This window comes from Heptranchias perlo, chromosome X (genome assembly GCF_035084215.1).
Source record: "Heptranchias perlo isolate sHepPer1 chromosome X, sHepPer1.hap1, whole genome shotgun sequence".
Taxonomy (NCBI): Eukaryota; Metazoa; Chordata; class Chondrichthyes; order Hexanchiformes; family Hexanchidae; genus Heptranchias; species Heptranchias perlo.
This window is the reverse complement of record NC_090370.1, coordinates 33855-45556: the sequence shown is the minus strand read 5'-3', so window position 1 is coordinate 45556 and position 11702 is coordinate 33855. Positions and strand designations below refer to the sequence as shown.

Here is an 11702-nt window from a genome sequence, read left to right as displayed (position 1 = left end):
CAGCAGTGTATGTGCGCGTGGGTCACTGGTAGGCTGGAGGGGTGGCGCGGGTTTCGTGCCCAGCGACGCCAGAGGAGCTGGGGGTGTACGCTTTGCCAGTCGGCAAGGCGGTTATTGCTGGAACCCTTTACGCCCCGCTGGTTCGGGCCCCGGCTTGGAGTATTACTGTGTCCAATTCTGGGCACCCAGCTTTAGGAAGGACGGTCAGGGCCCTCGGAGAGGCTGCAGAGGAGGTTTACCAGAACGGCGCCAGGGATGGGGGAACCTCGGTTATGCGGAGAGACTGGAGAAGCTGGGGCTGTTCTCCCTGGAGCAGAGAAGGTTAAGGGGGGAGATCAAAATCGCGAGGGGTTTCGATAGAGTCGATGGGGAGAAACCGTTTCCAACTGGCAGGAGGGGTCGGTGACCAGAGGGCACGGGTTTAAGATAATTGGCGAAAGAACCAGAGGGGGGGGGGGGGGGGGGAGATTTTTTATGCAGAGTGTTCTGATCTGGAACGCGCTGCCTGAAAGGGCGGTGGGAGCAGATTCAGTCATAAAGGGAATTGGATAAATACTCGGAGGGGAGAAATTTGCAGGGTTGTGGGGAAAGAGCAGGAGCGGGGGGAGGCTGTGGGACTAACTGAACAGCTCCTTCAAAGAGCCGGCACAGGCACGATGGGCCGAACGGCCGCCTTGTGTAAGATTCCACGAACTCGGACGATGCCCGGGGCGAGGGGATAGTTGATGATAAACTGGGGCTGTATTCCCAGGAGCAGAGGAGGTTAGGGATTGGTCGTGGCGGCCTGTTGTACAGAGGGTGTGACGACGCCCGCTGCGCGGCGGGTGCGTGGAGGATCAGGGTGGGCTCGACCGTTTTGCCCCCCCCCCCCCTCCAGCAGACGCATGGTTTGCTGAGTCTCGTGAGGAACGGGCACTGGCGGGGAGGGGGGGGGGGGTGGCAGGGAGGCGAGTTAGCGGGCGAAACCCGGTGCCCCACGGACGTGCATCCGCGCAGGAGACAACACTCGGGGAGGGAGGGAGGGAGGGAGGGAGAGGATGTTTCTACGGAGCACGAATAGTTCAGTGTGCGCGCTGACTCTCTGCGCGCCGTCGAGAGAGAGCTGGACCCGGGCGGAGATCACGTCACATAGCAGGTAGGTGGCTTTACAGGTGGGTGACGCGCTGGTCCTTGCCCCGTCATTTAATAAGTTAAGGACGTAGGTCAGCGTCCGTCCGTCCCTAAATTGAGAGAGCGGGTAAGTAATCCAATTTATTAAGTATCCACAGCGCCGAGCGATTGGCGGGGGGGGCCGGCCGGCCGGCCGGCCCACGGGTTGCGCGTGCCCTCGGAGACGGCGTCACCAGTCGGCAGTCGCCAGCGCCAGGGCGAGTAGAACCCAGCAGAGTGGGCTCCGCGCGTCCCCCCCGTTCTGGGCCTTGACTCCGTCCATCCAGTCTTGGTATCGCAAGATGCGAGTGTACACCCCCACCTTCAGCGGCAGCCCGCAGTGCACCCCGAAGCTCGACACCCCCATCACGTAAAACCGGCCGTCGACGTAATCGAAGCACTGCAGCGGCCCCCCGCTGTCCCCCTGCAGAGTTGTTTTGTTTATATATACATAAAAAAAAAATAGAATAAGCGAAGATTAGCGTTTGCATTTTAACGTCCTCTCGCTGTCTATGCCGAACCCCCCCTCTCGTGAGGGAGGGGAGCAGCAGGCCTGGGTACCGCTTGCGATGCTCCTTGGAAAGGTAGGGTATCGATTGGCTGCACCTTGCCCAAAGCACTGACCCTCTGGAGAGCTGCTCGCGGGAAGACAGACCGTTTCTCCCCCCGTCCCCCCCCCCCCCCACCCCGTCCCCCGGAGGCAGAGAAGGGGAAATCGACGTCGTATTTCTGCATGGAATTTACAGCGCGGAAACAGGCCATTCGGCCCAACGGGTCTGTTTCTGCTCCACACGAGCCTCCTCCCCCCCCCCTACTTCATCTCCACCCTATCACCATATCCTTCTATTCCTTTCCCCCTCCTGTGTTTATCCAGCTTCCCCCTTAAACCCATCTATCGTATTCGCCTCACCCACTCCATGTGGGAGCGAGTTCCACATTCTCACCGCTCTCTGGGTAAAGAAGTTTCTCCTGAATTCACTATTGGATTTATTAGTGACTATCTTATGGCCCCCTAGTTCCGATCTCCCCCCACACAAGTGGAAACATCTCTACGTCTGCCTTGTCGAACCCCTTCGTAATTTTCAAGACCTCCATCAGGTCACCCCTCAGCCTTCTCTTTTTTTTTTCTAGAGAAAAGAGCCTCAGTCTTTCCTGGTAGTTTATAACTTCAGTTCTGGTTCCATCACGTACGGAGATACCAGGCACTGGAGACCAAAAGCTCGGTCAGAGAGTGAGGTTTTAAGGCAGGTGAAGAGGCGGAGGGAATTCCAGAGCTTAGGGCCTTGGCAGCTGAAGGCACGGCTGCCAACAATGGGGTGAAGGAAATTTGGGGGGCGCACAAGAGGCCAGGATTGGAGGAGTGCAGAGATCTCGGAGGCCCATGGGATTAAAGGGACAGTGGGAGCGGGGATACAAAATTGGCTACGGGACAGAAAGCAGAGAGTAGTGAACAGTTGTCTTTCAGACTGGAGGGAAGTATACAGTGGTGTTCCCTAGGGGTCGCTATTAGGACTATTGCTCTTTTGGATAATATATTAATGACCTGGACTTGGGTGTACAGGGCACAATTTCAAAGTTTGCAGATGACACAAAACTTAGGAATGTAGTAAACAATGTGGAGGATAGTAACAGACCTCAGGTGGATATAGACAGACTGGTGAAATGGGCAGACAACATGGCAGATGCAATTTAACGCAGAGAAGTGTGAACTGATGCATTTTGGTAGGAAGAACGAGGAGAGGCAATATAAACTAAATGGTACAATTTTAAAGGGAGTGCAGGAACAGACAGACTAGAGAGTGTGTGTATACAAATCTTTGAAGGTGGCAGGACAGGTTCAGAAAGCAGTTAAAAAAGCATATGGGATCCTGGGCTTTATTAATAAAGGCATATAGTGCAAAAGCAAGGAAGTTATGCTAAACCTTTACAAAGCACTGGTTAAGCCCCAGCTGGAGTATGGCGTTCGATCCTGGACGCCACAGGTTAGGAAGGACGTGAAGGCCTTGGAGAGAGTGCAGGGGTTAGATTTACTAGAATGGTACCAGGGATGAGGGACTTAAGTCATGTGGAGAAGCTGGGGTTGTTCTCGTCAGAGCAGAGAAGGTTAAGAGGAGATTTGATGGAGGTGTTGAAAATCATGAAGGGTTTTGATAAGAGTAAATAAAGAGAAACTTTCCAGTGGCAGAAGGGTCGGTAACCAGAGACGACGTGAAACTTTTTTAATGCAGTGAGTTGTGATGATCTGGAATGAGCTGCCTGAAAGGGTGGAGGAAGCAGATTCAATAATAACTTTCAAATGGGAATTGGATAAAAGGAAAAAATTTACCGGGGAAAGAGCAGGGGAATGGGACTAATTGGATAGCTCACAAAAGAGCTGGCACAGGCACGATGGGCCAAATGGCCTCCTTCTGTGCTGTAATACACTGATACTGTGGCTGGAGGAGGTTGCAGAGATGGGGTGGGGAAAGGAGGTGGTGGTGAGGCAGGGCCATGGAGGGGATTTGAACACGAGGATTGTGAATTTTAAAATCGAGGTGTTCCGGGAGCCAGTGTCGGTCAGCGAGCACAGTGGGAGCGAACGGGAATCGGTGCGAGTTAGGATACGGGGGGGCAGCAGAGTTTTGGATGAGCTGAGGTTTACGGAGGGCAGAAGATGGGAGAGCAGTGGAATAGTCGAGCCTGGAGGTCGGGGGGCAGCAGGCTCCCCCCCTTCACTCAAGAGCCTCGGTTCTCTGCTTCCCTGGTTAGCGTTGCTGGTGCCGGCCTGCCCATTCCTCGATCTCATTTTGAGAGTTCAATTTGAGGCGGCGGGATTTGGACGCAGGGCCTGTGGTTTGAGTGGGGCTGGGGCAGTAACCGCTGCACTGTACCGCCGCCTTATATGGACGCTACCTGACAGCTGTCGACAGCCCCCTCCTCGAAGCCGGCACACTGCATGTTGTGCGTGATTATCCCGTCGTACCAGGCTCGCTGATTGCAGACTTTGGTGGGGATCAGGTTCACCTCCGCTTCCTGCAAGATGTCCGAAGCCGGCCCTGAGCAGAAGTAAAAATAATGAGAAGACAGACCGAGTTTTTATTTTTTTTCTCTCTCTCTCTGGTTTTTCTGCCCTCTTTCCCAAGGGGTGTTAGCTGCTGGCTGGTGCACAGCTCCACCAGCGCTAGGCACTGCCCCACAACGGGATCAGGAGTTGGATTTCTGGTCAGTTTCTTTCCTGACCGCAGAGCCCTCCTCCGTCATACGAAACAGGCCGTTTGGCCCATCATGCCCGTGCTGGCTCTTCGATTAGTCCCACTTCCAGTATATATCCGATTCCCTTTTGACAGTTACTATTGAATCTGCTGCAGCGCATTCCAGGTCATAACAACTCGCTGCTTTTAAAAAAAAAAGTCTCACCTCCCCCTCTGGTTCTTTTGCCAATTACCTTAAGTCTGTGTCCTCTGGTTACCGACCCTCCTGCCACTGGAAACAGTTTCTCCTTCTTTACTCCATCAAAACCCCTCATAATTTTCATCCAGGCTCAGCTAACTCGACGCGGTATTGGGTGGCGGACTTGGGTCTTGGTTTTAAATTGGCAATGACGCACAGCAGTCTGTTGTTGCTGGCAGGTCGGCCCCTTGCAGTGTGTGTGTGTGGCAGGGAGATTACCCACAGCACCAAGTAGCTTGTTTTACACATAATTAACAGAGGACCTGCATTTATACAGCACCTTCCACGACCTAACAGAGCGCATAACAGCCAATTAAGTACTTTTGAAGTGTAGCTACTGTTGTAGGGAAACGCGGCAGCCGATTTACGCACAGATAGCAATGTGTTAATGACCAGATCAGCTGGGTTTTTTTTTAATTGATGATGTTTGAGGGATAAATAGTGCTTCGGACACCGGGGGGGAACACCCCCTGCTCTTCAAATAATGTCCACGGGATGAGGGGGCAGACGTTGTCCTCGGTTTAACGTCTCATCCGAAAGACGGCACCTCCGACAGTGCAACGCTCCCTCGGTGACGGCCCTGGGAGTGTCAGCCTGGATTATGTGCCCAAGTCTCTGCCCAGTGGAAAAGGTTTCTGACTCGAAGCCCACGACCTTGCCACTCAGAGGCGCAAGTTATCAGTCCCTGAATGTGATTCGAAGGGGGTTGAAAAGCGCATAGAACATATCCGCGAGGGAACAAAACTCTCAAGACCCTTTGATGATTTTAAAAAGAATGCTAAGCCTACTGTTTCAAGGGTGGGTCACCTACCGTCAACTTCAAGGGCGCCCCAGCCGCTGATGAAGCACAGATTTACGTCAGCCGCTAGGGAGCTATTAATTGGCACGCAGATTGGCTGCACGTAATCGCTGTACACAATCTCCTTTTGCAGCTGCAGCAGGGCGATGTCGTTGTTCAGTGTGTCGGAGTGGAATTGGTCGTGAACGATGATCCTTTTCACCTTCACGATCCTGGTGTGTGCACTGAATTGTGTTTTCTGGTGTAACCCTATCACCACCGCCCACAATTGAGCAATCCTAGGAGGGGGGGGGGGAGAAGTCAAACTGAGAATCAATGGTTGCTTTCGAGTAGGGGGAGGTCTGTAAGTTTCCTCCCTGACTCTCCTGCACAACAACTCCCATTTACACAGTGCCATTAACGCAGTAAAACGTCCCCAAGGCACTTCACAGGAGCGTAAATCAGACAATTTGACCGAGCCACATAAGGAGGTGTTAGGAGAGGTGGCCGATGACTTGGTCAAAGGGGTAGGTTTTAAGGAGCGTCTTAACATAAGAAATAGGAGCAGGAGGAGGCCAATCGGCCCCTCGAGCCTGCTCCGCCATTCAATAAGATCACGGCCGATCTGATCCTAACCTCAAATCTAAATTCATGTCCAATTTCCTGCCCGTAACCCCTAATTCCCTTTACTTCTAGGAAACTGTCTATTTCTGTTTAAAATTTATTTAATGATGTAGCTTCCTGGGGCAGCAAATTCCACAGACCGACCACCCTCCGAGTGAAGAAGTTTCTCCTCATCTCAGTTTTGAAAGAGCAGCCAACTTATTCTAAGATTACGCCCCCTCGTTCCAGTCTCACCCATCCTTGGGAACATCCTTAAAGAATGAGAGAGAGGCGGTGAGGTTTAGGGAGGGAATTCCAGAGCTGAGGGTCCAGACTGCTGAAGGCGCGGCCCCCAGTGGTTGGGGCAAAGTAAACCCGGGGGGAGGGGGGGGGAGGGGGGGGATGCGCGAGGCGCCAGAATTGGAGGAGCGCAGAGATCGCGTAGGGGCTGGAGGAGGTTACAGAGAGAGAGAGAGAGAGATGGTGCTTTCTCTCGCTGGGGTACAATTCCACGAGCGCCTGTAGCCTCCCCACCTAGGACCCCTCCCCACCTAGGACCCCTCCCCACCTAGGACCCCTCCCCACCTAGGACCCCTCCCCACCTAGGACCCCTCCCCACCTAGGACCCCTCCCCAACGGCCGTTCCTTATGAGTGCGGCTAGACAGCGGGATAGAGCCGGGGTCTCCCACCTCAGGACGTCCCAAAGCGCTTTACAGCCAATCAAGTACTTTCGAAGTGTAGTCGCTGCTGTAATGTAGGAAACGCAGCCAATTGTCGCACAGCAAGATCCCACAAACAGCAATGTGATAAATGACCAGATCATTTGTTTTTAGTGATGTTGGTTGAGGGATAAATATCGGCCCCAGGACACCGGGGAGAACTCCCCCCGCCCCCCCTGCTCTTCTTCCAATAGCGGCCGTGGGATCTTTTACATCCACCTGAGAGGGGCAGAGCGGGGGGGCCTCGGTTTAATGTCTCATCCGAAAGACCGCCCCTCCGTCAGTGCGGCGCTCCCTCGCTCCCGCCCCCTCCGTCAGTGCGGCGCTCCCTCGCTCCCGCCCCTCCGACAGTGCGGCGCTCCCTCGGTACCACCCCCTCCGTCAGTGCGGCGCTCCCTCGCTCCCGCCCCTCCGACAGTGCGGCGCTCCCTCGGTACCACCCCCTCCGTCAGTGCGGCGCTCCCTCGCTCCCGCCCCTCCGTCAGTGCGGCGCTCCCTCGCTCCCGCCCCTCCGACAGTGCGGCGCTCCCTCGGTACCACCCCCTCCGTCAGTGCGGCGCTCCCTCGGTACCACCCCTCCGTCAGTGCGGCGCTCCCTCGCTCCCGCCCCTCCGTCAGTGCGGCGCTCCCTCGCTCCCGCCCCTCCGTCAGTGCGGCGCTCCCTCGCTCCCGCCCCTCCGACAGTGCGGCGCTCCCTCGCTCCCGCCCCTCCATCAGTGCGGCGCTCCCTCGGTACCACCCCCTCCGTCAGTGCGGCGCTCCCTCGATACCGCCCCTCCGTCAGTGCAGCGCTCCCTCGCTCCCGCCCCTCCGTCAGTGCGGCGCTCCCTCGGTACCACCCCCTCCGTCAGTGCGGCGCTCCCTCGCTCCCGCCCCCTCCGTCAGTGCGGCGCTCCCTCGGTACCACCCCCTCCGTCAGTGCGGCGCTCCCTCGCTCCCGCCCCTCCGTCAGTGCGGCGCTCCCTCGCTCCCGCCCCTCCGTCAGTGCGGCGCTCCCTCGCTCCCGCCCCTCCGTCAGTGCGGCGCTCCCTCGCTCCCGCCCCTCCGTCAGTGCGGCGCTCCCTCGATACCGCCCCTCCGTCAGTGCAGCGCTCCCTCGCTCCCGCCCCTCCGTCAGTGCGGCGCTCCCTCGCTCCCGCCCCTCCGTCAGTGCGGCGCTCCCTCGCTCCCGCCCCTCCGTCAGTGCGGCGCTCCCTCGCTCCCGCCCCTCCGTCAGTGCGGCGCTCCCTCGTTCCCGCCCCTCCGTCAGTGCGGCGCTCCCTCGCTCCCGCCCCTCCGTCAGTGCGGCGCTCCCTCGATACCGCCCCTCCGTCAGTGCAGCGCTCCCTCGCTCCCGCCCCTCCGTCAGTGCGGCGCTCCCTCGCTCCCGCCCCTCCGTCAGTGTGGCGCTCCCTCGCTCCCGCCCCCTCCGTCAGTGCGGCGCTCCCTCGCTCCCGCCCCTCCGTCAGTGCGGCGCTCCCTCGCTCCCGCCCCCTCCGTCAGTGCGGCGCTCCCTCGCTCCCGCCCCTCCGTCAGTGCGGCGCTCCCTCGCTCCCGCCCCCTCCGTCAGTGCGGCGCTCCCTCGCTCCCGCCCCCTCCGTCAGTGCGGCGCTCCCTCAGTACCGACCCTCCGACAGTGCGGCGCTCCCTCGCTCCCGCCCCCTCCGTCAGTGCGGCGCTCCCTCGCTCCCGCCCCTCCGTCAGTGCGGCGCTCCCTCGCTCCCGCCCCCTCCGAGTGTCAGCCTGGATTATGGGGCTTAAGTCCACAGCTGTCTGACTCAGAGGGGAGGCTGCGTAGGGAGTGGATGGGATGGGCCTGAAGAGATCAGCAAGGAAACTTTTATTTGGCACTCACGTCTTCTGGTTCAAGAAGCAATGTGCAGCTGTGAGAACCCAGCGGGTGTCGATTATTATCCCTCCACAAATGTGCCAGTTTGTTCCACGATAATGGAACTGAATGCTGACCTGCCAGGGCCAGGCACCGGGCAGGGCGTCTCGTCCGCCAACCACTCGAGACGGGACAGGAGTGCTCATCAGCGGGCGCGTTCCGCAGCCTGAGGAGACATGATGAGGAGCCGTTTGAAACACGACGCACCAGTTAGCTTTGACACCTCGCCCGTAAACATCGATTGTTATTAATCCCAGCTTCTCCCCTCACCCACCCTGCGCTCGCTGACCCCCGTTAGCTCCCGATCTGCCAACTCCTCAAATTTAAAATTCTAATCCTCCTGTTCAAATCCCCTCCATGGCCTCCTCGTCCCCCTCTCCCTATCTCTGTAACCTCCTCCGGCCCCTACGACCCTCAGATCTCTGCGTCCCTCCGATTCTGGCCTCTTGCCCGTCCCCCCCGATTTCCATCGCTCCCACCATTGGCGGCCGTGCCTTCAGCTGCCCGGGCCCCGAGCTCTGGAATTCCCTCCCTAAACCTCTCCGCCTCTCTCTCTCTCTCTCTCTCCTCCTTTAAGACGCTCCTTAAAACCTCCCTCTTTGGCCGAGCTTTTGGTCACCTGTCCCTAATATCTCCTCATGTGGCTCGGTGTTAAATTAATTGTCTGCTTTACGCTCCTGTGAAGCGCCTTGGGGATGTTTTACTACGTTAAAAGGTGCTGTCATGAATACACTTTGTCTTTGTTGCCCACTCTGGCTGGCGTGCCACCGCGGCGAAATCCCAGCCCGCCCTCGGTCAGTGTCCACGTTCACCGGTCGTCCAGTCACGGTCAGTGCGGACCAGGCACCGCCCGACCCCTGGCGCAAAGGGCTCGATTCAGGCGAGGGCAGAATCCGCTCCGGTGCCCGTCACTCTGCACCCTGCTGAATCTCACGAACCCCGACTCTGATTTTAAGGTTAGGCCGGCTGTTGGCTCCCCCCAGTGCGATCCCAGCGGATGAGAGAGGGAGAGGAGGAGGATTCCAGTCTTAAATGTGCAGCGGGGCGCTTGGCCCAACTCCCCAGGCCCCCCCCCCCGCCCCCCCCTCGACTTCCAACGTCTGCACACCCTGGGAGCCCCGTTATGCTGTGGCAGGTGCCCGAGCCCGATCGTTAATGATTCCCTCCCCTTCTGTACCGACCCCCGCCCTCACTCCCCGGCGCCGGGTCCCCGACGGAAGCAGGAGGCCCGCCGGCCCCCCGACCGTGGGAAGCTGGCCCGGAATTGGCCGCTGAGCCAAGCTGCCGGTGGGTAGCCAGTGCCCTCCGCGACCGTGGGCCAGGAAATATCAGCGCCTTCAGGAGGGGACGGGAGAAAGAGGGGGGAAAAAAAAAACACGCTCTCCTCCGCCCCCCCCCACTCGCCCCGTCTTGAGGTATTTTAGAGCGAGGGCGAATTTTTACAGCCGCTTGCAACTTTTACCAGAGGCCGGAATCAGGCTCGATGGGCTGAATGGCCTCCTCCTGTGCTGTACGATACTATAGCATGCCCAAGTTGGGATGGTCAGTTTAGGGATGGAAATCGCGGAGGGGGAAACGTCAGGAAACACCGAAGGAAACTCGAAAACAGCCACTCACCAGCCCAACTTGGACGTGTTATAGAATCGCATAGCGCAGAAGGAGGCCATTCTGCCCGTTGTGCCTGTGCTGGCTCTTTGAAAGAGATATCCAATCAGTCCCACTCCTCCTGCCCCTTTCCCCCCAGAGCCCTGAAAACTTTTTCCTTTTCAAGTATTTATCCGATTCCCTTCTGAAAGTTACTATTGAATCTGCTCCCACCGTCCTTTCAGGCAGTGCGTTCCAGATCATCACAACTCACTGGGGAAAGTTGGAGTCCAAGAGTAAGGAAGTCTTACTACAATTGTACAGGGCTTTAGTGAGACCTGACCTGGAGGACTGTGTACAGTTTTGGTCTCCTTATCTAAGGAAGGATAGACTCGCCTTAGAGGCGGTGCAACGAAGGTTCACTAGATTGATTCCTGGGATGAGAGGGTTGTCCTATGAGGAGAGGTTGAGTAGAATGGGCCGATACTCTCTGGAGTTTCGAAGAATGAGAGGTGATCACATTGAAACATATAGGATTCTGAGGGGGGCTTGACAGGGTAGATGCCGAGAGGCTGTTTCCCCCTGGCTGGAGAGTCTAGAACTCGGGGGCATAGTCTCAGGGTAAGGGGTCGGCCGTTTAGGACTGAGATGAGGAGGAATTTCTTCACTCAGAGGGTTGTGAATCTTTGGAATTCTCTACCCCAGAGGGCTGTGGATGCTGAGTCGTTGAATATATTCAAGACTGAGATCGATGGATTTTTGGACTCGAGGGGGAATCGAGGGATACGGGGATCGGGCGGGAAAGTGGAGTTGAGTTCGAAGGTCGGCCATGATCTGATTGAACGGTGGGGCAGGCTCGAGGGGCCGAATGACCTGCTCCTGCTCCTATTTCTTATGTTCTTAAAAAAACATTCTCCTCATCTCCCCTGGTCCTTTTATGAATTATCTTAAATCCGTGTCCTCTGGTCCCCGACCCTCCTGCCACTGGAGACGGTCTCTCCCCATCGACTCGATCAAAACCCCCTCCTAAAATTCTGAACCCCTCCATTAAACCTCCCCCTTAACCCTCTCTGCTCTGAGGAGAACAACCCCCAGCTTCTCCGGTCTCCCCGCGTAACTGAAGTCCCCTCATCCCTGGGACCGTCCTGGTAAATCTCCTCCTGCCCCCTCTCCGAGGGCTTTGGAAATATATCGGCCGTTCCGTCGTCGTCGCTGGGTCAAGATCCTGGAACTCCCGACCGTGGGAGAACCCTCACCGCACGGACTGCAGCGGTTCGAGAAGGCGGCTCACCGAAGGGGGGCCGACCAGGGCCGGGCGATTAAATGCCGGCCTCGCCAGCGATGCCAACGTTCCCCGAGCAAAAAATGTAAAGCAGCTGCCGCAGGTCTCGGCCGGCCAGCACGAGGCGAACCCCGAGCCCCGCCTGCCTGCGTGACGCAGCGAGGGAGCTGGTACAGTCAAAAGGCGGGGGCCGGGTTCCCGATGCCTTACCTCCAACTCTTGCCCCGGACGCTGTCAGCCAGCCGACACAGGCCAACAGCAGTAACGCCCTGCCCAGCTCCATTTCTCGA

General features: G+C 57.5%; 1 protein-coding gene across 1 annotated transcript; it reads right to left on the bottom strand.

The window, feature by feature from the left end:
* Positions 1–1339: 1339 nt before the first annotated feature.
* Positions 1340–11695, bottom strand: LOC137306872 (chymotrypsin-like elastase family member 2A). Its single transcript, XM_067976262.1, has 5 exons — positions 11467–11695; positions 8514–8712; positions 5390–5655; positions 4042–4184; positions 1340–1573 (listed from the first exon to the last, which is right to left on the bottom strand). The coding sequence occupies exons 1-5, from the start codon at positions 11693–11695 to the stop codon at positions 1340–1342; spliced, it is 1071 nt and encodes a 356-aa protein (XP_067832363.1).
* Between the last annotated feature and the right edge of the window lie 7 nt (positions 11696–11702).